At 43.3% G+C, this 22,061-nt stretch overlaps 1 protein-coding gene across 1 annotated transcript in view; it reads right to left on the minus strand.

Annotated features, from left to right (window-relative positions):
• Positions 1 to 18,572, minus strand: part of IGF2BP3 (insulin like growth factor 2 mRNA binding protein 3) — a 152,216-nt gene extending 133,644 nt beyond the window's left edge. The window contains exons 1-2 of the mRNA XM_047095908.1: positions 18,079 to 18,572; positions 16,653 to 16,713 (exon numbers count right to left, since the gene is read on the minus strand). Of these exons, the coding sequence (XP_046951864.1) occupies positions 16,653 to 16,713; positions 18,079 to 18,253 (236 nt within the window). The 5' untranslated portion in view covers positions 18,254 to 18,572. The remainder of the gene's footprint in view (positions 1 to 16,652; positions 16,714 to 18,078) is intronic.
• Between the last annotated feature and the right edge of the window lie 3,489 nt (positions 18,573 to 22,061).

Here is a 22,061-nt window from a genome sequence, read left to right on the forward strand (position 1 = left end):
TTTTGAGAGAGAGGAGAGAGAGAGAGAGAGAGAGAGCGAGCGAGCGAGCAAGCAAGCATAAGCAGGGCAGGGGCAGAGAGAGAGGGAGACACAGAATCTGAAGCAGGCTCCAGGCTCTGAGCTGTCAGTACAGAGCCTGATGAGGGGCTTGAACTCATGAACGGTGAGTTTATGACCTGAACTGAAGTCAGACGTTTAACCAACTGAGCCACCCAGACGTCCCATCAAATACTTGTATTTTACGAGTTATCCCATAACTGACTTTTCAATTTCTTCTTCCAGAGTCATGTCATATAAATCTTTATCATTCTTTGTAACTGCTACAACATGTGCCACAGTATAGTTTGTTAGAATACGTACGTTTTCAGGGCACCTGGGTGGCTCAGTCAGTTGAGCATCCGACTTCAGCTCAGGTCATGATCTCATGGTTCGTGGGTTTGAGCCCCATGTCAGGCTCTGTGTTAACAGCTCAGAGCCTAGAGCCTGCTTCAAATTCTGTGTCTCCTCTCTCTCTCTCTGCCCCTCCCCTGCTTGTGTGTGCTCTCTCTCTCAAAAACTAATTAAAAAATAAAAGACAACAGTACATTGTCTTTGGATGGACATTTAAGTTACTTCCGATTTTCCATTAAATACTGCAAAACTGGGGTGCCTGGTTGGCTCAGTCAGTGGAGCATTCAATCTTGATCTTGGGGTCATGAGTTCAAGCCCCATGTCTGGTGTAGAGCTCTAAAAAACAAAAACAAAAACAAAAAAAACAACAAGGGGCACCTGGGTAGCTCAGTTGGTTAAGCATCTGACTATTGATCTCAACTCAGGTCATGATTTCACAGGTTTTTGAGTTCAAGCCCCTCATCAGGCTCTCTGCTGTCAGCAAAGAGCCCGGCTTTGGATCCTCTGCACCCTCCCCCCCCTTTCTCTCTGCCCCTCCTTCCAATCATTTTCTCGCTCTCTCAAAATAAACTCTAGTATATGTGCTGCCGAAGCAAGCACTCTCAAAATAAACTCTAACAAAAAAATCTACCTTCTAAACCTCAGAAATGGTTAACTGTTAAATGTCCCAGTCAAATTAAGGCTAGAGATCCTCTCTGCTTGAAAAGTAGGCAATGTTAAAAGATCCAGATTATCTGTATATAATACCTATTAAAATGTAATGAGTGATATAATAAAACCAAAACATTTATCTGCAAGTAGTCTGGACTCCTACCCAGAGATTTTTTCACCAAGACCTGTGATTTGGAGATCTTTTACAATATTATTGAAAACTATGCTTACAAATTGCAGAAAACCATGAGAACTGGGTTGTTTTCCATGAGATTTGGTTGAGAGGTATTCCCATTTTAAGTTCTACTAACAGATACTGCCAAATAACAAACCAAGAAGTCTCTGCCAATTTACTCTCTAGCATTCCTCCACACTCTTGCCAACACCAGGCATTATCAACCTTGTTTTCTTCCCAAACTGACAAGGAAGTGGCCATTTTAATAGGCAAGTTCTGCCTATTAATTACCAAGATTAAGCGTCTTTTTAGATATCTCCTTCTGAACTGCCACTTTTGTGTACTTTATTTTTTATACATTTTTTGTACTATGTTTTCTCCCTCTTTGAAAATAGTTCTTTATCTCCTAGCTATTTCTGTTTTTAAACAGTATCTCAAGACAAGTTCACAACTAGATACAGATCTTTAGGGATCCTAAAACCTATACATCTAGATATAAAGTACAAAGTCTTATTCACAACACACAACTCATTCTACAAAGAAACGTGAAACCTTTCTATGTGCGTATGAGACATTAATCATGGGATTATGCAAGAATAATTACCTTTTATTTTCAATTGCCATATGTTAACATACAAGCTTATTAATATGAGACAATACCACTTAGGTGTCAGATACTCCAAGGAATCCTTTACAAACATCAGTTAATTCCCAACAACCTTGTGCAATAGGTTTTACTGCCCCTATTTATAGATAAACTGAGAGGCTCGGAAAGTTTAATCAGTTTGCCCAGGATCACAGAGCTGAGCAAGGATTCCAACTGAGGTCTTGGTGATTCCAAGCAAGATGTCACTGGCCCTCCCCACTGTTGTGCTTTACTGCGGCCCCTCATTTTGCTTAACAGTATGTGCACACAGAAAGGTCTCATTTTTCTCCAATGGTTCATTCTATCATTTGATGCCTTAATAAAAATCAAATACCAGGTGCTTTAATCATCGCTACTCAGGACTATCTTGTCATACATAACCTAAAAAAGGTAGTAACAACAACACTGGCTCAGACAGCCTTACTAAGGGTTCCTAGTCCTATCATGATTTACCCTATTACCCCATCAGAAGGCTAAAAACAGCCCTAAATCCCATGGAATGTGCTGGGGCACAGTTGTTCTCACAAAGCACTTCAGAGGTAAAAGCATTTCTAGATGATCTCCGGTGAGCAGAACCTAACATTAACCTAGGCATCAAGTCTTGCATAATGATCCCAAATAACCAACTGAGCCCCTAAAGTTAAACACATCAAAAATTAAATAATGGTCGCTCCTCGAGCACACAGACTGCTCTCAGCACTCCTGTAGGCTCAGTCTCCATCACTACGCTGCCTCACACTTGAGCCTCTCTAATCCCAAACAGCTTGTAGTTCCCCTACACAAACCAAGATATTTCACACTTACATGCCTTGGCTCCTGCTGTCCCTCCTGCCTCTTCCATCTCCACTGGACACAGTTAGCCTCTGTCTACCTTAACGTCTCTCCCTGAACTTGTCTCTGGCTGGCTGTACCAATACCCAGCTAAGCCTAATACCCCCCATAATTCTGGGGTATACCATATATACCCCGTGACATATTTACACCTTCTCTTTACCTGCAGAGGTATTCATCCACCCTCTGCCATAGTGAATCACTGCTGGTGTCCAAGACAAAAATATCACCCAGGCGCTGAAACAACAAAGCAAAAGCTACTATGTTCCATGTACTTTTTTCTTCAGAACAAGTATCTTACTCTTCTTTCTAGCCCCTGAAACCCAGCACTGCACTAACCACGAGCCCAAGTGCTCAATCTATGCTTGTTAAACTAAAAATTTGTAGAAGCTGAGGCACCTGGGTGGCTCAGTCAGTTGAGCATCTTGACTTTGGCTCAGGTCATGATCTCACAGTTTGTGAGTTAGAGCCCTGCATCAGGCTTGCTGATGTGATGCCGGCACAGAGCCGGCTTCAGATCTTCTGTCCCCCACCCCTCTCTGCCCCTTCCCCTCTTGCACTCTTTCTCTCTCAAAAATAAATAAATCTTCCAAAAAAAAAAAAAAAACAAAAAACCATTTGTAGAAGCCACGGGAAATAAACTCATTTCTGAATCTCAAAAGAAAAATGCAGAAATAGGTCAACTAGGGGCGCCTGGGTGGCTGAGTCGGTTGCACACTGGACTCTTGATTTGAGCTCAGGTCATGATCTCACAGTTCCTGAGATGGAGCCCCCAATGGGCTTCTCATTGACAGCAGGGATCCTGCTTGGGATTCCCTCCCTCTCCCTCTGCGCTTCCCCCACTCACATGCTCACACTCTCATGCATACTGTCTCTCAAAATAAACATAAAAGAAAGGTATTCTAGCACCCAAAAATACTAAAATTACATTAAAATTTAAATTCTAAACCACACTTATCTCAAAAAAAATCAACACAAGAGCCTCTGTATTTTTGCAAAAGCAACTGTTTTTAATTTTTTCCTAATGTTTATTTATTTTTGAGAGAGAGAAAGAGAGCACAAGCGGGGGAGGGGTAGAGAGGGAGATTCAGAATCCGAAGCAGGCCCCAGGCTCTGAGCTGTCAGCACAGAGCCCAGTGTGGGATTCGAACCCACCAACCGTGAGATCATGACCTGAGCTGAAGTCGGACGCTTAACCGACTGAGCCACCCAGGAGCCCCTGTTTTTAAAACAGACATTTGGGAATCACAGGGGAGAACACAATCATTTCTTGAACAGCTTTACCATCACAGGTTCTTTATTTGCTAATTCATTATATTTGACGCACAATGTTACATTAGCTTCAGGTGTACAACATAGTAATTCAACTAGTCTATACATCATGCTCTGCTCACAAGCACAGCCATCATCGCTCACCATACAAGGCTATCAGAGCACCATGGACTACATTCTGTGTGTTGTACCTTTCATCCTCATCCATGACTTATTCCATAGCTGAAAGCCATCACAGGTGTTTATGGTCTGTTTTCTGTTTTGTTTAGACAGAGGTGGGGAAGAGAGGAGGGGAGAGGGGGAGAGGGGGAGAGGGGGAGAGGGGGAGAGGGAATATGAATCTTAAGCAGGCTCCACACTCAGTGTGGAGCCAGACACAGGGCTAAATACCAGGACCCTGGGATCAAGACCTGAGCTGAAATCAAGAGTGGGGCACTTCTCCCTCTCTCTCTGCCCCTCCCCCGTTCATGCTCTGTCTCTGTCTCAAAAATAAATAAATGTTAAAAAAAAAAATTAAAAAAAAAAACTTGAATGGGACAAAAAAGAAAAAAAAGAGTGGGACACTTAACCCACTGAGCCACCCAGGTGCCCCATCATCATAGGTTCTTTTCATCAAGCTCTCCAATCATCATCTGCCCAGCTAGTGTGGCAAGATGAGTAGCACTTGGTTTTGGAAACTAATTTTTAATCAAAATTTTCCTCAAAATAGGTCTTAGTCAAGTTCTCACAGATTATTAGTCTCTGAGGTAAAACCCAAACTTCAAAATGCTATGGTTCTAAGTCTAGGAGAACATAAACCCTAGGTGTTCAAGCTACAAGCTGTCACAACTTAATCCTCATAACTTTTACCTTAATTTTTACAAACATTGGGCTCTGTGCTAGCTGGCCACCCGGAGATTGCTTGGGAGTTTCTCTCTGCCCCTCCCTGACTTGCTCTCTGTCTCACTCAAATACATAAATAAACTTTAAAAAATGTTTATCAACACATACATAGAAGAATTTCTGTAAAATAATAAACCAAATTGCCAGCTGGAAGACCTGGGAAATACATGGAGATGGAGAGGATTGAAAAACAAGTCTTTTCACATTTTATTTCATGTGTTCTGAATTAATTTGAATGTATACACATGTAAAAATTCAAGCTGTTAATATTGTGTCTAGGTTACACCGTGATTTTTTTTTAAAAAGGTCATACATCACCAAAAACCATAAAATACCTAGGAAGAAATCTAACCAAAGAGGTGAAAAATCTATACGCTGAAAACTATAGAAGGCTTATGAAAGAACTGAAGATACAAAAAAATGGAAAAAGATTCCATGCTCCTGGATAGGAAGAATATTGTTAAAATGTCAGTATTACCCAAGGCAATCTACATACTCAATGCAATCCCTGTCAAAATAACACCAGCATTCTTCACAGAGCTAGAACAAATAATCCTAAAATTTTTATGGAACCAGAAAAGACCCTGAATAGCCAAAGCAATCGTGAGAAAAAAAGCCAAAGCAGGAGGCATCACAATCCTGGACTTCAAGCTATACTACAAAGCTGTAATCACCAAGACAGTATGGTACTGGCACAAGAACAAACACTCAGATCAATGGAACAGAATAGAGAACCCAGAAATGGACCCACAAACATATAGCCAACTAATCTTCCACAAAGCAGGAAAGAATATCCAATGGAATAAAGACAGTCTCTTCAGCAAGTGGTGCTGGGAAATCTGGACAGCGACATTCAGAAGAATGAACCTGGACCACTTTTTACACCATACACAAAAATAAACTCAAAATGGATGAAAGACCTAAATGTAAGACAGGAAGCCATCAAAATCCTCGAGTAGAAAGCAGGCAAAAACTTCTTTGATCTTGGCTACAGCAACCCCTTACTCAACACGTCTCTGAAGGCAAGGGAAACAAAAGCAAAAATGAACTACTGGGACCCCATCAAAATAAAAAGCTTCTGCACAGCGAAAGAAACAATCAGCAAAACTAAAAGGAAACCGACAGAATGGGAGAAGATATTTGCAAACGACATATCGCATAAAGGGTTAGTATCCAAAATCTATAAAGAACTTATCAAACTCAACACCCAAAAAACAAATAATCCAGTGAAGAAATGGGCAAAAGACATGAATAGACACTTCTCCAAGAAAGACATCCAAATGGCCAACTGACACATGAAAAAACGATCATCACTCTTCATCAGGGAAATACAAATCAAAACCACAATGAGATACCACCCTACACCTGTCAGAATGGCTCAGGCAACAACAGATGTTGGCAAGGATGTGGAGAAATAGCATCTTTTGCATTGTTGGTAGGAACGCAAGCTGGTGCAGCCGCTCTGGAAAACAGAATGTAGGTTCCTCAAAAAACTAAAAACAGAACTATCCTGCAACCCAGCAACTGCACTACTAGGTATTTATCCAAGGGACACAGGGATGCTGTTTAGAAGGGGCACATGCACCCGAATGTTTATAGCAGCACTATCGACAACAGCCAAAGTATGGAAAGAGCCCAAATGTCCATCGATGGATGAATGGATAAAGATGTGGTGTGTGTGTGTATATATACGTATATGTACATATACGTATGTATATATATACACAATGAAGTATTACTCGGCAATCAAAAAGAATGAAATCTTGCCATTTGCAACTACGTGGATGGAACTGGAGGGTATTATGCTAAGTGAAATGAGTCAGAAAAAGACAATCATATGACTTCACTCATATGAGGACTTTAAGAGACAAAACAGATGAACATAAGGGAAGAGAAACAAAAATAATATAAAAATAGGGAGGGGGACAAAACAGAAGAGACTCATAAATATGGAGAACTGAGGGTTACTAGAGGGGTTGTGGGAGGGGGGATGGGCTAAATGGGTAAGGGATACTAAGGAATCTACTCCTGAAATCATTGTTGCACTAAATGCTAATTTGGATGTAAATTTAAAAATAAATAAAACTAAGTAGTAAAAAAATAAAATGTTCCTCCATTTGCAAAAAAAAAAAAAACCCCAATAACACACGACTCACAGATTTCTACTTACATTTCTACTTACATGAATCCACATTCAAAATCAGAACAAAAGTTTTTCTTATTTCTGTTATCACTAATTGTAATCTACATCCAGCATTCATATTTGAATCTCAAGTGGAAAAATACAACATCAACCACTGAGGTTACTACTGAATGATAATGTACATTGATGCTTTAAACATTGTCCCCAAGATCCTATCAGGCATCCTTTACTATTATTCTAACCTCCCCAAGCTTCAATTTCCTCGTCCTTAATCATCAACATGCATTTAAACTTTTTTTTTTTTTTAACGTTTATTTATTTCTGAAAGACAGAGTGTGAGCTGGGGAGGGACAGAGAGAGGGGGAGACATGGAATCAGAAACAGGCTCCAGGCTCTGAGCTGTCAGCACAGAGCCCAATGCAGGGCTCAAACCCACAAACCACAAGATCATGACCTGAGCTGAAGCTGACCGAGCTGAAGTTTAATCAACTGAGCCACCCAAGCACCCCTCAACATCATGCATTTAGAACATGGAGTTGGGATTCAAACCCAGATCTTAGACCTCATGTCCCACATTCTTCTGGCGATGCCCTTCAGTTCACCAAGGGCACATGGTAAAAGCATCAAGGCTCCTAATCAGAAAGTTCCAGCACAATTCCTCCCCCAGTCTCCTAATTCTTAACAATATCCCAAGTTTAAACAACTTCCTTCTGCAAGCCAGGATCCTACTAAACTTGGTGAAGAGCTGGAACAACCAGGCACCATGGACGCCATTCCGGACACTTCTACCTCTTTTGCAATCTAAAACATACCCCAGGAGTCACGATCACATGGCTGCAACAAAGCCATGGCATCTACCTCCTCATGCCCTCTGTTCTACTCTCATACCTCATTGGGCCCTCCTCCAACTTCTCTGCAGTTCATTTATATCAAGATGAAGCTGCTAAAAAAAATTTAAAAAAAAATACCTTCAAGGAAGAAGCAGTTCCTCTTTCCACCTTGAAACAGGACACCCAGATGTTTTTACTCTATAGTAAGACCCGGTTTCCAGAATACCTATACTTGTCTTTTTCCTACAGGAAGACAATAAATCAACCCTTCAAAGAAGCCAAACAAGATTTCTTTTTTCTTCAGAGAAAGTAAGAAAACAGGACATCTCTGCTCCAACATGCCACTGCAAACATGAGCAAGTTGCTGTGTAAGCCACTTTGAGGATTTGACAACTTAAATGAGAGGAATGAAGGCAGGGCAGAGTCAAAGGATGTGGAAAATGGGTTCCACTAATTACCTGCAGTGCCCTGGGCAAGTCACTTCTCTCAAATCTTTATGGAGAATCCTTTGGTAGAATAACTAATACCACTAAAAAATCTATTGTGCTATCTCATTTTCATTGGTTTTCCTTTCTTAAAATAGAAGGTATTGGACACATTCTGAAAGTAGTACTTTACTGATCAAACGACTTGCATAAACCAAGTCTTGGGTGGTTGCATAAACCAAGGGGTGCCTGGGTGGCTCAGTCAGTTGAGAGTCCGACTCTTTATTTTGTTCGGCTCAGACCATAATCTCACGGTTCATGGATTCAAGCCCTGTATCAGGCTCTGCACTGACAAGTGCAGAACCAGATTGGGATTCTATGTCTCCCTCTCTCTCTGCCCCTCCCACCCCTCCCTCTCTCAAAAATAAATACACATTTTAAAAAGTTAATCAGATCAAGTCATCTGTCTCCAATCAACTGATCTAACACATCACCTGGTTTTGGTGACTTCTGTGGCCAAAACCAGGATTCACAATTTGAGGAGAAAGCTGCTTTACTAAGGACCGGGTTTTTAAATAAGCGAAAATGAGGCAATTTAGGGTACTTTATACAAAAGGTTTCTTGTATTTCTTATAGCTAAAATTGTATGAATAAAATGGAAGGAATGCTTTACTTATTCAGCATCCTAAAATAACAAAGTGATTCAAGTATTTTAAACTCAGCCCATGATATCCATAAATGTTTTGGCCAATAGTTTCAACCCTGCTTGTCAAATCAAGTCTTTTTGTTTTTGTTTTTTAAGTTTTTATTTTAATTCCAATTAGTTAACCTCCTCAAATCAAGTCTTTAGAAAACCACAGAGAAACACTGGACTTGGTCTACGCTGCCTTGGAACCTAAGCCAGCTTCACAGAATTTTCCAAATGCATATTAATAAAAAGTAGAATGGGTTATCTAGAAAGTGAGCTCAGTCACCACAACTGTTGAAACAGATGCCAGAGAGTAGGTCAACTCAAACAAACAAGTCCTGTCCACGGGCAAGAGGACCTACTAAACTTAGGACTCTTCCATCTCTAGCAAGTTATAAATATAACATGATCAGAGTCGTTTCTGGAAAGTTAAAAAATTAAGATAATGACTTCTGAAAGAAAGGCTACAGTCCAGGTTGCTCCAAAATTTGTAAATAACTCTCCATCTACCTACTGCCCAACGAGAAGATGGAGACTTAATACCAATCCCATTCACATTCATCCATCCAAATCACAAACTCTCACTGATATTCCACAGTGTTGATTACACCTTCCTATCCACAGGCTTTCTCCACGAATCTCCCTCCCAGAAGCAGTTCACTCTGCTTGCTTTCCTCTACCTTACTGGCCTCCCTCATTCTCCTTTGCTGGTCTCTCCTCCCTCCTAAAGCCCCATACTCAGTCCCTTAGTAATCTTGTCCAATTCTAGGATATTAAATATCACAAGCTAATAACACCTCTAATTTTCACCTCCAATTCCTACGCTCCAGATTGATATATTCAACTACCTACTTGACCTCTTCACTTAAATTTCTAACCAGCATTAGAGACATAATATGCCAAAAATGAAGCTCTTGATTTCTACCCAAGAATTTGCTCCTTCCCCAATACTCTCCATTGTGGTAAATGACACCACTCTCCATCTAGCTTTTCTGACCTCCCCACCCCCGCAAAAAAAAAAAAAAAAAAAGGTTTTTATTGAGATTTTTTAAGTTTATTTATTTCGAGAGAGAGAGAGAGAGCACAAGCTGGGAGAGGCAGAGAGTCAGAGAAAAAGAATCCCAAGCAGGCTCTGCACTGACAGCAAATAGCTTGACACAGGACTCAAACTCACTAATCAATAGTGAGATCACAACCTGAGCCAAAACCAAGAGTTGGATGCTTAATCAACTGAGCCACCCAGGCACCCCGACCAAAAAATCTTATCATGCTTTACTTTTCTCAAAGCTTTCATCTAATCTATCAGCAAATCCTCATAACTGTTTCTTTCAAAATACACACTGACCACTATTCATTACCTCCAAAGCTAATATCATCATCTCTTGCCAAAATATTACAATGGAAACTGGTTCCCCATTTCTAGTGCTAAATGCAATTTTCAGATATTTTAGGTTCCCATCACTTTGAAGCCACTACTCCTCCCCTCCTCTCATGTATGGAAAACAATCTACAAAGACAGTCACACTATCAATTCCTTCCCCTCTGTACATTCATACCACTCTACCATCAAGAGATGGAGACTACTTCCATATCCCCCTTGAATCTGTGCTGGCCTTGTGACTTGCTTTGGTCGACAGAATGGGATAGAATAATGTGCCAATTCTGGGCCTAGCCTTTAGGAGGCCTAGCAGTTTCTACTCTCACTTGGCAGCCAAGGGCTACTACCAAGCGTTCAGGTATCTTGTGGAGAAAAGTCACGTAGACCAGCACGAAGAGGCCAGCCATGTTAATGAAGCCTCCTTAGACATTTTAGACCAGCTCAGTAAATGACCCAAAATGACACCACATGGAACAGAAACTATCGCCAAGCAGACCCAGAGAATCATGAGGAAAAATAAGTCGTTTTGAGTCACTAAGTTTTGAGGTAGTTTGTTATGCAGCAAGAGATAACTGGAAACACCAAGATAGCAGTGGAATCAACTTCTAAACAACTAAGTGATAATGCCAGCTATCCTAAGGACTTAAGCCTCTCTTAACTTAGAGAGATCCACTTGGGGGAGGGGGGCTGACTGGCTCAGTTGGTGGAATGTGTGACTCTTGATCTCAGGATTTTGAGTTGGAGCCCCACATTGGGTATAAAATAAAATCTTTACAAGAAATTTCTAGTTCGATTAGATTTCTCAAAGAATCCATGTATAGTAACTTCAAACTACCTCCTAATCAAATTAAATGGTTTCAAGATACCTCTCTACAATGCATAATTTATGTACTATGTATTCCCCTTCAGGGCAAGAAAATCCACATACTATATTAATGTTTACAACTGTGTTTATTTACCAATACTTGCCCAACAGCAGTTTCAGACCGCAATAAATTACACCCTCAGTTTTAATAGAGCACTGAAAAGTATTTGCCACCAGCTTTCAAGCAAAACCCTGGCGATTCACGCCAATTTTTTAAACATCAGATTTATGGGGCAGAGTTCTAACTAAAACGCCAATCCTATCCCTTGGTCACTGCTACCACACTGCCACCTCCTGTCTTGTGACTCTAGAAGCTTGAATCAGAGGCAACAGTTAATAAAGGAAACTTGGCTAAGAATAGCACAGCCTTTCTCCATCCTCCCAGACTAAACCAACTGCCAAAGTTGGTGGATACATAAATCATATAATAAAAAATAGATAGATCCTACAATTCAAAAATTAGTCACCGCTAGGAAAGTTTATATCTCAACACTGTTAAACACAATTACAAAGAGTTGCTTCAAATGTATATCCAGGTGGTTCAACAGCTTCACTTTAATACAAAATCCAAGACCTATAACAACACATTAACTGCAATGGTATGGCTCACAAAAGGATTTCAAAATATGACAAAGATCATTTCCCTCTTGCTGACTGCCCTAAAGGGGTACACACGCAAAAGTAACTGAGCTACCAAACAACAGCAAATACAAGCTCCTTACAGGGAAAACCTCATATCTAGTTCCAAAAGGTATTTTTAAGCCTTAGCTGGTAACTCATTTCAAGCAGAACAGCAAACCTCAGAACTATGCCCCGTTAGTTTATTATAGTGGCATTTGACATGGACAGAGAATGTAAGTGATCACACAAATAAATCAAAAGGAAAGCCAGAAACAGAAGCCAAGATTCTCAATTCCCACTGGCTCCAGGCACATGTCATGTTTCCATAATGTCTTCCTTGTTACTGTGGACAGCCACACAGAAGCTGCTTATCAACATTCACTTATACGTTTTAATTCTAACAATGCCAAAGTAAGAAATCTTTTACTCTCCCTCAAGCTGTACTGAGGAAACAACATGAAATCAAGAAAAATCTTGTTGGCTACTATCACTTAAGCAGTCATGCACTACTGACCTTAAACTGAGCACTCCAAAGACACTGCTTATGATTCTTTACCAGCCATGAAGAGTTTCCTAACATTCAGAACCCCACATCTCTGTAAGAGAAATCTAACTCACAATATTCACCTATATGAAACTAATAAGCAAGGACCAACACAACTGTTCATGCCTACGTTCAAATGTTCAGCATTAAAGAACAAGCTTTTGGGGCACTCTGATTTTGGCTGGGGTCATGATCTCACAGTTTATGAGTTCGAGCCCCACACTGGGCTCTGCGCTGATGGTGCAGATCCTGCTTGGGATTCTGTCTCCCTCTCTCTCTCTCTGCCTTTCCCCTGCTTGTGCTCTGTCTCTCAAAATAAAATAAATAAAAACTTTTAAAGAATTAAATTAGAAAGCAACTTTTCTTGGCCCGAGACAACAGGATCATATGCCCTAGCTAATGTACACACTGCACACCATCCCAGTCTATACCGAACAATGGTTAAAATGCAGCACTAGCTTTTAAATAGCCATTCAAAGTAAGATACATTTAAAACTCCAGTAACTTTTTTTTACTATGTCTATTTGGGGAGCCTGGGTGGCTCAACAGTCGGTTAAGCGTCTGATTTTGGCTCAGGTCATGATCTCGCGATTCAGGAGTTCGAGCCCCCGCATCAGGCTCTGTACTGACAGCTCAGAGCCTGGAGCCTGCTTTGGAATCTGTGTCTCCCTCTCTCTCTTCCCCTCCCCTACTCGTATTGTCTCCAAAAAATAAAAAAATAAATCATTAAAAAAAGTTTATACTATGTCTATCTAATTTACATGTTAACCTCAAGATTGTAATATGGAAATAAGTTGTTCACTTCATTTTCATTTTTTAAGGAAACAAAAAACACCGACATGTGAGCTGAGACACCAGTCTGGTTTAATGGATCCTTCCTGGAAAAAATATTAACTATAATATCCTACTATTTTTTATCCCTTATTCACATGTATTTTGCCTTCACATAATCTTAATACTGACAGCTAAATCATAAGCAAGTTTAAGCTATAAAAAACCAAAAATGTGAAAAATTTTCATAACTTAAAAAAGTCATCACAAACCAACTAAAACTACCATCCTCTCTGTTCCAAGAGTGTCAGAAACTTTCCTATTCCCTCTCCCAGGCCCAACAGCCCACAATATAAAAAAGGAAATCGGTTCGATTTACATCACAGATGGGCACCTATGAGGTCCCATAAGATACCAGTGGTTCTTCCAATCCAAGAGAGCTACAGTCTTCAAAGCCACACAATTTTTACACCCACCCTTATCCAACAAGGCAGAGCGGGGAGGAGGGAGTGTTTAGGATTATACCTCAGAGGGAAGCCAAGTATTCATGTGCTAGAGCTTTTATTTTAGAAATCGAAAGCGCAACACTATCACAGATACTCAGTGCAATTTTCTCTTCATTCTGGACACGGGGCTCTCAAACTCTGTGAAATAGTGCTATAATCCTCCACAACTGAGGGATATCTGAATGCAGCAAAGCAACATTCCTTCCACATTCCCTGGAGACTTCAGTAAATCAGGAGCTAAGCTTGGTCAGAACCAAACTCAACAGTGCCCCTTCCTGAAAGGTTCCTTACCCAGCTCAGCTCCCAGTCAGAGTTGGGCCAGCACGTCAAAGCTTCAAATTGCCTCCTGGGCCTTGTTTAGTTGCTGCAAGCCCATTCATCCATCTCAGAGTGCTGCCATAAGCATTCTTCAGCACCAGGCTCCCAACATGCCTTGCACAGCAGGTATAAAGGTCACTACTGCACATGTGGGTGTGCCTGCCTCAGATGCCCACATGGTGATGGGATGGAATGCAAGGGCTGCTCAGCACAAAGAACTCCACCCAGAAGTCCAGCAGGCTCACTTGGCAAGGACTGGTCTGCAGCATTCAACGCACGGTCACCAGTACAACTGCTTGACCCTTATAGGGGCTAAGCATGACTCACCAGGGTGTCTTCTCAGCCCTCTCCCAAAGCCTATTCAGACAGGGGAACAGTCCAGATAAGGGAAACTGTATCACAGTTCCAAGGTTCAGTTACAAGACTGTAATACAGATTTCCAGCAAATTTCCCTCAGAAAAAGAAACCTCTACTTTTGTTTTTCACCATCTCAACACTAGAAAAGGACTTACTTGATTGTTCCCCCTATCTGTAAATAGTTGTCTCCAATGTACTCATTCCTACTTGCTACTAACATAGTTATTTAAAATCCTGAGCATTTTAGGGGTGCCTGGGTGTCTCAGTTAAGTGTCCAACTTTGGCTCAGGTCATGGTCTCACAGTTGCTGAGTTGGAGCCCTGCATCTGGCTCTCTGCTGTCAGTGTGGAGCCTACTAAGGATTCTCTGCCTCTGCCTCTCTCACAAATGTTAAAACATTTTTTAAAAAATACTGAGCATTTTAAGGTAAGCCAAAATAAAGCCTGAAATTTTAATCTACGTTGTTAATGAAACGAAAAAGCATCCATTGATATAAATACTTGCTGCCACTGGTGGCATTTAACTTATATGCTTTCCTAAGAGGAACCCCTGTTCGTTATAAAGTAACAAGTACGTTTTTTAGGTTGGGCAAAAGTCTTTAAGAATAAAACAGGCTGTTACCAGATGTTTTTAATTTAATTCACTACACATGGGGAGAAATTCACACCAGGCTAGAAAAGAAAATCAGGAGAGCAAAGCTAAGTAATCTGCATTTACATGCAGGTCCATAAATTGTATCTGAAAAATGCCAGACATTTAACGTTTAAATTTAGAAACTCTCAAATGCTCAAATGCCAGTCCGACACAACCATTTGCCTCTTTTTTATTCAACATTTAAAGAAAATTAGGACACACAGGCTAAACATGAAACCAATTAGAATTTGCAGAATGTACTTACATTTTTTTCCCTTAGGTATACAATTTAGACTATGTCTTTAAATTTTTTAAAGAGATAGGACTTTACCCTCAATTTTCTAATTCCTATTAAAGAGAAATCAATTTAGATACTTTTCAGTACCTTTCTATTGTTTTAGAAACTTTTAACAAAGAATACCCCTCTATATGTGAAATAACTTGACCCCACCAAAATTCCCAACTGGAACTAAACCTATCTCATCCAACAAATGTCTTTTCAACTGTCCTAATGAAAATTAAGTACATGAACAAGAGAAATCCACAAAATTCCAGCTAACAAAAAACAAGGTTTGTAAAAATGCTTTACCTGAAAGAGAGCTCAATATAGAAATAAGCAGATGATGACATTTTATATAGCCATCTCTCTCTGCAGAGCACCAGAGAAATGCACAGCAAACCTCTCCTGCCCTCCAGCACACACACTCTCCTATATCCAACCAGACACATGCAGTCCTAGTTTATTTAGATTAACTTTCAGCTTATTGCTTAGCCCAGGTTTAGAAGCGGGGAGAATGGGAGGAGAAAAGCAGAAACTCTAACCTCACCTTGTAAAACCCAGAAAAGCACAAGCTAAACCCAGCACCAGTTAGGGAGCAGCGCCTTTCCAGTTAGCGACAGAGCGAGAATCTGGCCTGCTCTTGAGAAAGGAGCCATTTCTTCAAAATACTCCAGAGGTTATAACAGTCTCCAAACGTTTTGTAAAGTGACACACTACACATGCTCTCCAAAAAATGCAATCCCAGTACGTTAGTACAGATCTTTAGTCTTCGCTCTCTTGGTGGTTATTTCTAAGCAAAAATATTGTGCGGGGGGGGGGGGGGGGAAGAAGGGGCGGGAAACAATAAGGCAGCAACCTGTGTAACTCTAGAATGACTGAAAAGGCGCTTCTGGGCAGGAGAAGCCCAGGCATTCACTCACGTGTTCCAATCAGCAAATTTCACTCTTCTCAGATACACAGACCGCCTCCGAGGCCTCTCTGACTCCTCGCCGCCAACTGGGGGCAGAGAAGAAAAGGCACTCCACACCCACGCGTGTCTGCAGCGGCTTTCCCCTATCCTGTACTTGTAGGTGGGTAGTGGGGGTGGAAGAGGGTCACCCACTACTTCCTAATTCCTACAGAGTCCCCAAATCACCCTTCAAGACTTTGATTTCCTATTGCAGCACATTAGAAGAACATACAGCTGTGAGGGCTTCTTTGAGAGACTTCTTCACCAGTAATAATCCAGTGGCAAGAACCACACACAAGACCTTTATTCCTTAGCAGCGCGCACGCACACACCTGCCATAAACTTAAATGCAAGGAATAAGAAACGCCGAGCCATCCAGCATAAAATAAAGCCATCCAAAAAGCATGGGAGAAAAAGAAGTTTTCAGCTGTGTTGAATCTTTCCTCCCAATAAAAAAGTGAGAAAAGAATTAATGAGAACATGATAAATAAGCTCACCTTTGTCTTTTTGGGACTGAGTGCTCAACTTCCATAAATTTCCCGTGCAGTTCCACTTTACCTGCGGACAGACAAGAGGTGGAAGACAGTTGGCCGGGTTTAGCCGCTCTTCTCGCAATAAGGACCCGCCCAGCCTAAGCGGCGACACAAGTGACCAGAGACCCCCACGGCACGGATGCGTCTCAAGGCCGGAAGGGAAGCCCGGACCCGCGCGGGTGGAAAGCTGACCCCTCGGGGCTGTGTGTACAACTTACAGTTGGGGGGGCGGGGGTCGACTGGCTAGCCCACCACCTGGGTAACATTCTACCCCCAGGCCGCCTCCGCCCACCTCAGGGGGTCACCCAACCCCACGACAGCCGCAGAACCGACGGCCCTTCCACCCACCTCCCTGGACACTCCCATAAGACAAACTCCGAAGAGCCGGCTACGCTGGCTTTTTTCAGGGAGGGACGCCGGGCCCTTCTCCGGCCTCAAGCCCAGGCCCTCTAGGAACAGGGTAGGCGCAGAGTGCACCGCCAGAGATACACCTCCGCACAAAATGAACAAGGCGCGAAGGACAGCGCGGCGCCCGCCACGCAAAAAAACACGGGCTCCTGGAGGGACTTGAGCGCAGACCCGCCACGCAAGGTCCCGCGCGCGCGGAGCATGCCCCGCCACCCCCCGAGGCCGGGGCGAAGAGAGGCCGAGGCAGAGCGCCGCAGCTGGGGCTCCCTTGCCCGCGACCACCCGCCGCCCTCGCCCACCTGCCCCTCTAGCTCGTCGGACGCGGGGAGGTTGAGCGTGGAACCTAGGTCGCACCAGCCTGCGTCCCGCAGGATCTAGAGGAAGCGCCGGGCCGCCTGTGTTTAGGCACCAGCCCGCGGCCTCACTCTGCAGCAGGGTCGAGGCCACTTTGTGTTCTCCCGCGCCTGGGGTCTGGGGGGAGACGGGGGAACTGCGAAACCAACACCGTAAATAACGTGCAAAGAGAGAAAGGAAGGAAGGAAGGAGGAAGGGAGGGAGCGAGGAAGAAACGGGCGTCCGCGCTCGGCCCCCAAGGCCCGGCGTGCCGGAGACTGGAGCCCGCGCCTGGGCCCGGGCGGGGCAAGCGCTGAGAGTCCGGCGCTCGCGGTCGCGCCTCCCCCAGCCCAGCTCCCGTCCGAGCCCGCACCGGGGCTTTCTGGACAGCGCGTCCGCCGTCTGCCCGCAACGCCCGGGAGGAGGGGAGCCGGGTTGGAGCCCAAGCTGAAGAAAGCACCCTGGACCTCACGCGCGTGGGCGCCCGGGCCTCGCCCCACCTCCCCGCCCGCTCTCGCCTGGGCCTGGGGCCCTGTGTGGACGTCCCGGTGGCAGCCGCGGGCCTAGCTCTGGGTGCGCGACCCTGGCAGGCCCGGGCGGGCTGCGCGGGGCTGGAGCGGGCGCGCCGGCGGGGCTGGGGCGGGCCCACCTGAAAGCGCCTCGATGGCCTTAAGGGCCCAGCTCTCATCCGGACAGTCCACGAACGCGTAACCAGTCTTCACCAGGAAGGGTCCCGACACCGGGATCTTGGCGTCCTTGAAGATACTTTCCAGGTCCGAAGGGACCGCATTCTCGCTGAGGTTTCCGATATACAGTTTGTTCATTGTGAAGAGTGGTTGTTATTTAAAAAAATTTCACAGGAAAACGAAAAATTAAAACCACCCACAGTGATGGAGGGCTCCGGCGGGTTTTGTTCTCTTCGTTTTCTCGCCGTTAAAACACACCAACACAGTTACAACCAAGAACAAGAACGACGAGCGAAAAATCAAATCCGAAGGTTCTTGTTTTTCCTTTTCTGAATATTAAAAAAAAAAAGAAAAGAAAAAGCCTTGCTACAACCCAAACGCATCAACGAGTCTTCCTAACTCTGAGGAGGAGGCGGGATTAGCGAAAAAAGGAGAGGAGGAGGAGGGGAGAAGAACTACTTTTTGTCTCTTCCTCCCCAACCCCTTTGGCATCGGCCAGCGGACTGTGAAAATATCACACTACGTGAGGGCAAGCGCCGCCTCCCCTTAAAAAAAAAAAAAAAAAACCCAGAAGGGTGACTGGCAGGAGGGAGGGGGAAGGGGTGGGGGGGGAGGAAGGCGCAGGAGGCGGAAAAAATCCGCTCCGAGTGTCCGGCTTTTTGAATGAGCCACGTGTTCAAACTACAAATCAACGTCTCACGTGAGGAATCCCAGCGCCTGAATTAGAGTGGGTTTCGGGGGAAAAAGGAGGAAGAGAGGGGGAGGGGAAACGAGCTTGAGCGAGAGACCCTGAGAAGGGAGGAGGAAGAGGGGAAAAAAATGCTAAAGGAGCCTCAGCCGGGGCGCGGAGGGGAGCGCGGCTGGCGGCGCTGATTGTCACAACAGAGTTTAGAAAGGGTTATCTGGTCGGGGCGGATCCTGAGGGGGAGGGGAGGAAGGGAAGATTTTTTTTTTTTAATGAGATTCGGGTGGAGGTGCTAATTAGGCAATTTCTCAGCTCTAGTTACCAGAGTTTTAAATATTCGATTTTTTTAAATAGGTAATTAACAAACCCAAAGAGTCGCAATTTCGAACTCGCCTTGTGGCTTTGATGACATTTGAAGTATAACCTCTCCAAAGCCGCAAGCACGTTTCCAGAGCTGGCAGGGGCGGAAACGCAGCGAGGGGGTGGGATGGGAGGGGGCGAGAGAAGCGGGCAGACGCGCCCCACCTTATGCATCCTTCAAGGGCCCGGGCACGGGGGAAGTGGGGCGGCCCCGAGCCAGGGCGGTGGGGGATGGGAGCCCGCGGCGTCCTGGGCGGGTGTCTGGGCGACACCTCCTCCGCCTGCGCTCGCGTTGGCTCTCGGCTTCGCGTTTGCGATTGGTTGCGCGATTCAGAAAAGGCTCAGAGATAAATGAGGCCGGGGGCGGGCTTGGCCACCAGTGGGGGAGGGGAGCGTAGGGGCGGAGGTATTTGGCGTGGGGATGGGGGGGTGGGGGTCCCCGAGCCTCGGAGGCCGGAGGAGAGAAGTCATAGTGGGACAAGTCGGTATCTAAACGGAAACCATTTCTTCCTGTAGTTTCCAGAGGAGGAGGAGTGGGGTAGGCTGGTACTTTTATTTAAAGAATTTTAGTTGGAGAACTTGGGACTCTTAAAACAGGAAGACCGCTCTGCGTTACCCCTAGGTGATATTTGCACTTGAAAAATTGTTGAAATCTTTTTCTGCCTCGTTTTTGCCGGCATTTGGCCATGAGAACCATTCATAATTTCCCCTGGATGTAACGAGTACAATGGTGGGTGTGTGGGGGAGGGTCTGGGCCCGGTGAAGCCTTTACTGGGCCAACAAAATGTAGACTGGAGAAGAGGAATACGGAAATGAACACAGTGCTCGGGTTCTTGTGGAAATCTGCAAGTGCCGTTTAATGATTGTGCACTCTACTCAAAAGCTTCATTTCCACCAGTTACTTGTGGTATATTTTTCACAGGTATTCCATGGAAAAGACGAAAAATGATTAGTTTTAAAAAGCGAATGAAATTCTATGTAGCAGGGAAATATAAACAGGAATCTTTAATGACCTGGTACTCTTAGTAGAAAATATATTGTGTGATAGAGAAAATATGATTTAAGTGGAAACATTTCAGTATTTAAAATTGATGAGTTCGTTTCTCTGTCAAATCTGTGTATGGCATTTAAAAGTGTATGTTTTCCAATTAAAAGATGAATGACATAATTTTTTTCAACATGTGGGAATTATTGCATGAAGCATTTACATCTTTTCTTTTAAAAGGAACTTCTAATTTTGTGTTAAGGAACCGGAAGGTGTCAGATCATCCATTTTAAATGCAACTGTTCTAACAGGTTTTTCTTTTCTGCCAAGCAAATCCAACTTTTTAAATATAAAAAATATAAACTCACTTTCACAGTATTTTCATTGACATTTAATTTAGTGAAATGTTTTTACTTTGAGATCGATGTGCTATTGTGTAATAATACTTAGAACTATATTATGAGTTCTATAAAGAACATTTGGATGGTGAGATTTTAAGTTTATGGTTAGGTTTAACTTTTAAAAAGAGCTTAATTTTCCTTTTCATGTTTTTAAAAAGAAGCCCTTTGCTCTAAAAAAGCAAAAAATATGTATTCTTCATTTAACTTACATAGTACTCAAAATGTAAATATCAAAAATGATTAATTTTTTTTCATGTACCTGTCGCATGTGATCAAAAGCTATTTGGAGAAATGTGTTTTCACTCAGTAATATTTGCTTTTCTAAGTATCTCTTTAAATATTGCAAACCAGTCTTTTGATCATTTAGCTTTTAGTAATTTTTCATTAAGAACAAATCTTCTATATTCAGCTTGCTTCCAAAGTCATTTGAATGGTGCCTTCTGGATTGGTCACTGTATTTGCTCTTACTAAAACTGCGACCTAAGGAAGTATCTACTTCTAAAGCATGGGATAAATTGTTTATTTTCCATAAATACTAGCCCGTGCTGTCGGTCACTGTCAAACACATCTAACAGCTGGAATTTAAGACAACTGTGTGCTGTTTTGATGAAATATGTTCCTGGAACTCGTGAACTTAATCTGTGTATTATTTTAACAAACTGGATACTCCGTCTTGGACCTTAGAAACATAGAGGAGTTCTATAAGCTCAGACATCAAAGGGTGGTGAATACAGTGCACTCCACTTCCAGTCTTCCAACCATTTAAGGGGTAACTATGTATTCACTGGCTGAGTAAAAAGAACATGGGTAACTGTCTTTTTACTGGCATTTCAAGTGCAAAAGTATCTTTAGTGGATTTTCAAAAATGAATGTAAGGTTAGTCTAACTTCCAGTCTTCCAAGGAGTCTCACACAGGAAATTAACACTGCATATGGGCTACTCGAGTTCTTGCCGAAGCAGTTGCAGCTCCTAATTTTAACCCCACGAGAGAATCCCACCTATTGTGTGTGCTCTGATACGGCTGAGTGTCACCAACTGCAGCCTGTTTACTCTTTGGACAGCTGCACCTACTCCTTATCTCCTGAAGGCAATAAAAATGTTTATGGATCAATGTACTATTAAAGGAGAAAAACTGTTTAGAAGGTCGGTTACCGTTGCTGTATCCACAGGTTATGAGCGAAGGCTGAGCAGGTAGAGGCGAAACAAAGGGCATTCTTAATGCTACCCCTCCTAACACCCGGCCGCTTCTGGGACCACCGGAGAGCCGAAGTCCTTACCGCGGGGTGGGCACGCAATGCCCGCCGCGTCCTCGCCTGGGCCCCATAGGTGTTTTTTAACGTACTCTTGCTCCTTCAAACAGCTCTCCTGGACTTACGTGTTTAAACCAGATGCATGATAAGTGATAACCTAACTCTGCTCTCCAGAATCTGCCTTCAGTAATTTTTGTTTAAAATCAGAAATAGTGCCCCAGGAGATGAGAAGATGGGGCTGTTTCCTTTTGCCCCTGGCTCTGCC

Source organism: Lynx rufus, unplaced genomic scaffold, assembly GCF_022079265.1.
Source record: "Lynx rufus isolate CCGP_SWC_20201006 ecotype Redwood Valley unplaced genomic scaffold, mLynRuf1.p SCAF_4, whole genome shotgun sequence".
Taxonomy (NCBI): domain Eukaryota; kingdom Metazoa; phylum Chordata; class Mammalia; order Carnivora; family Felidae; genus Lynx; species Lynx rufus.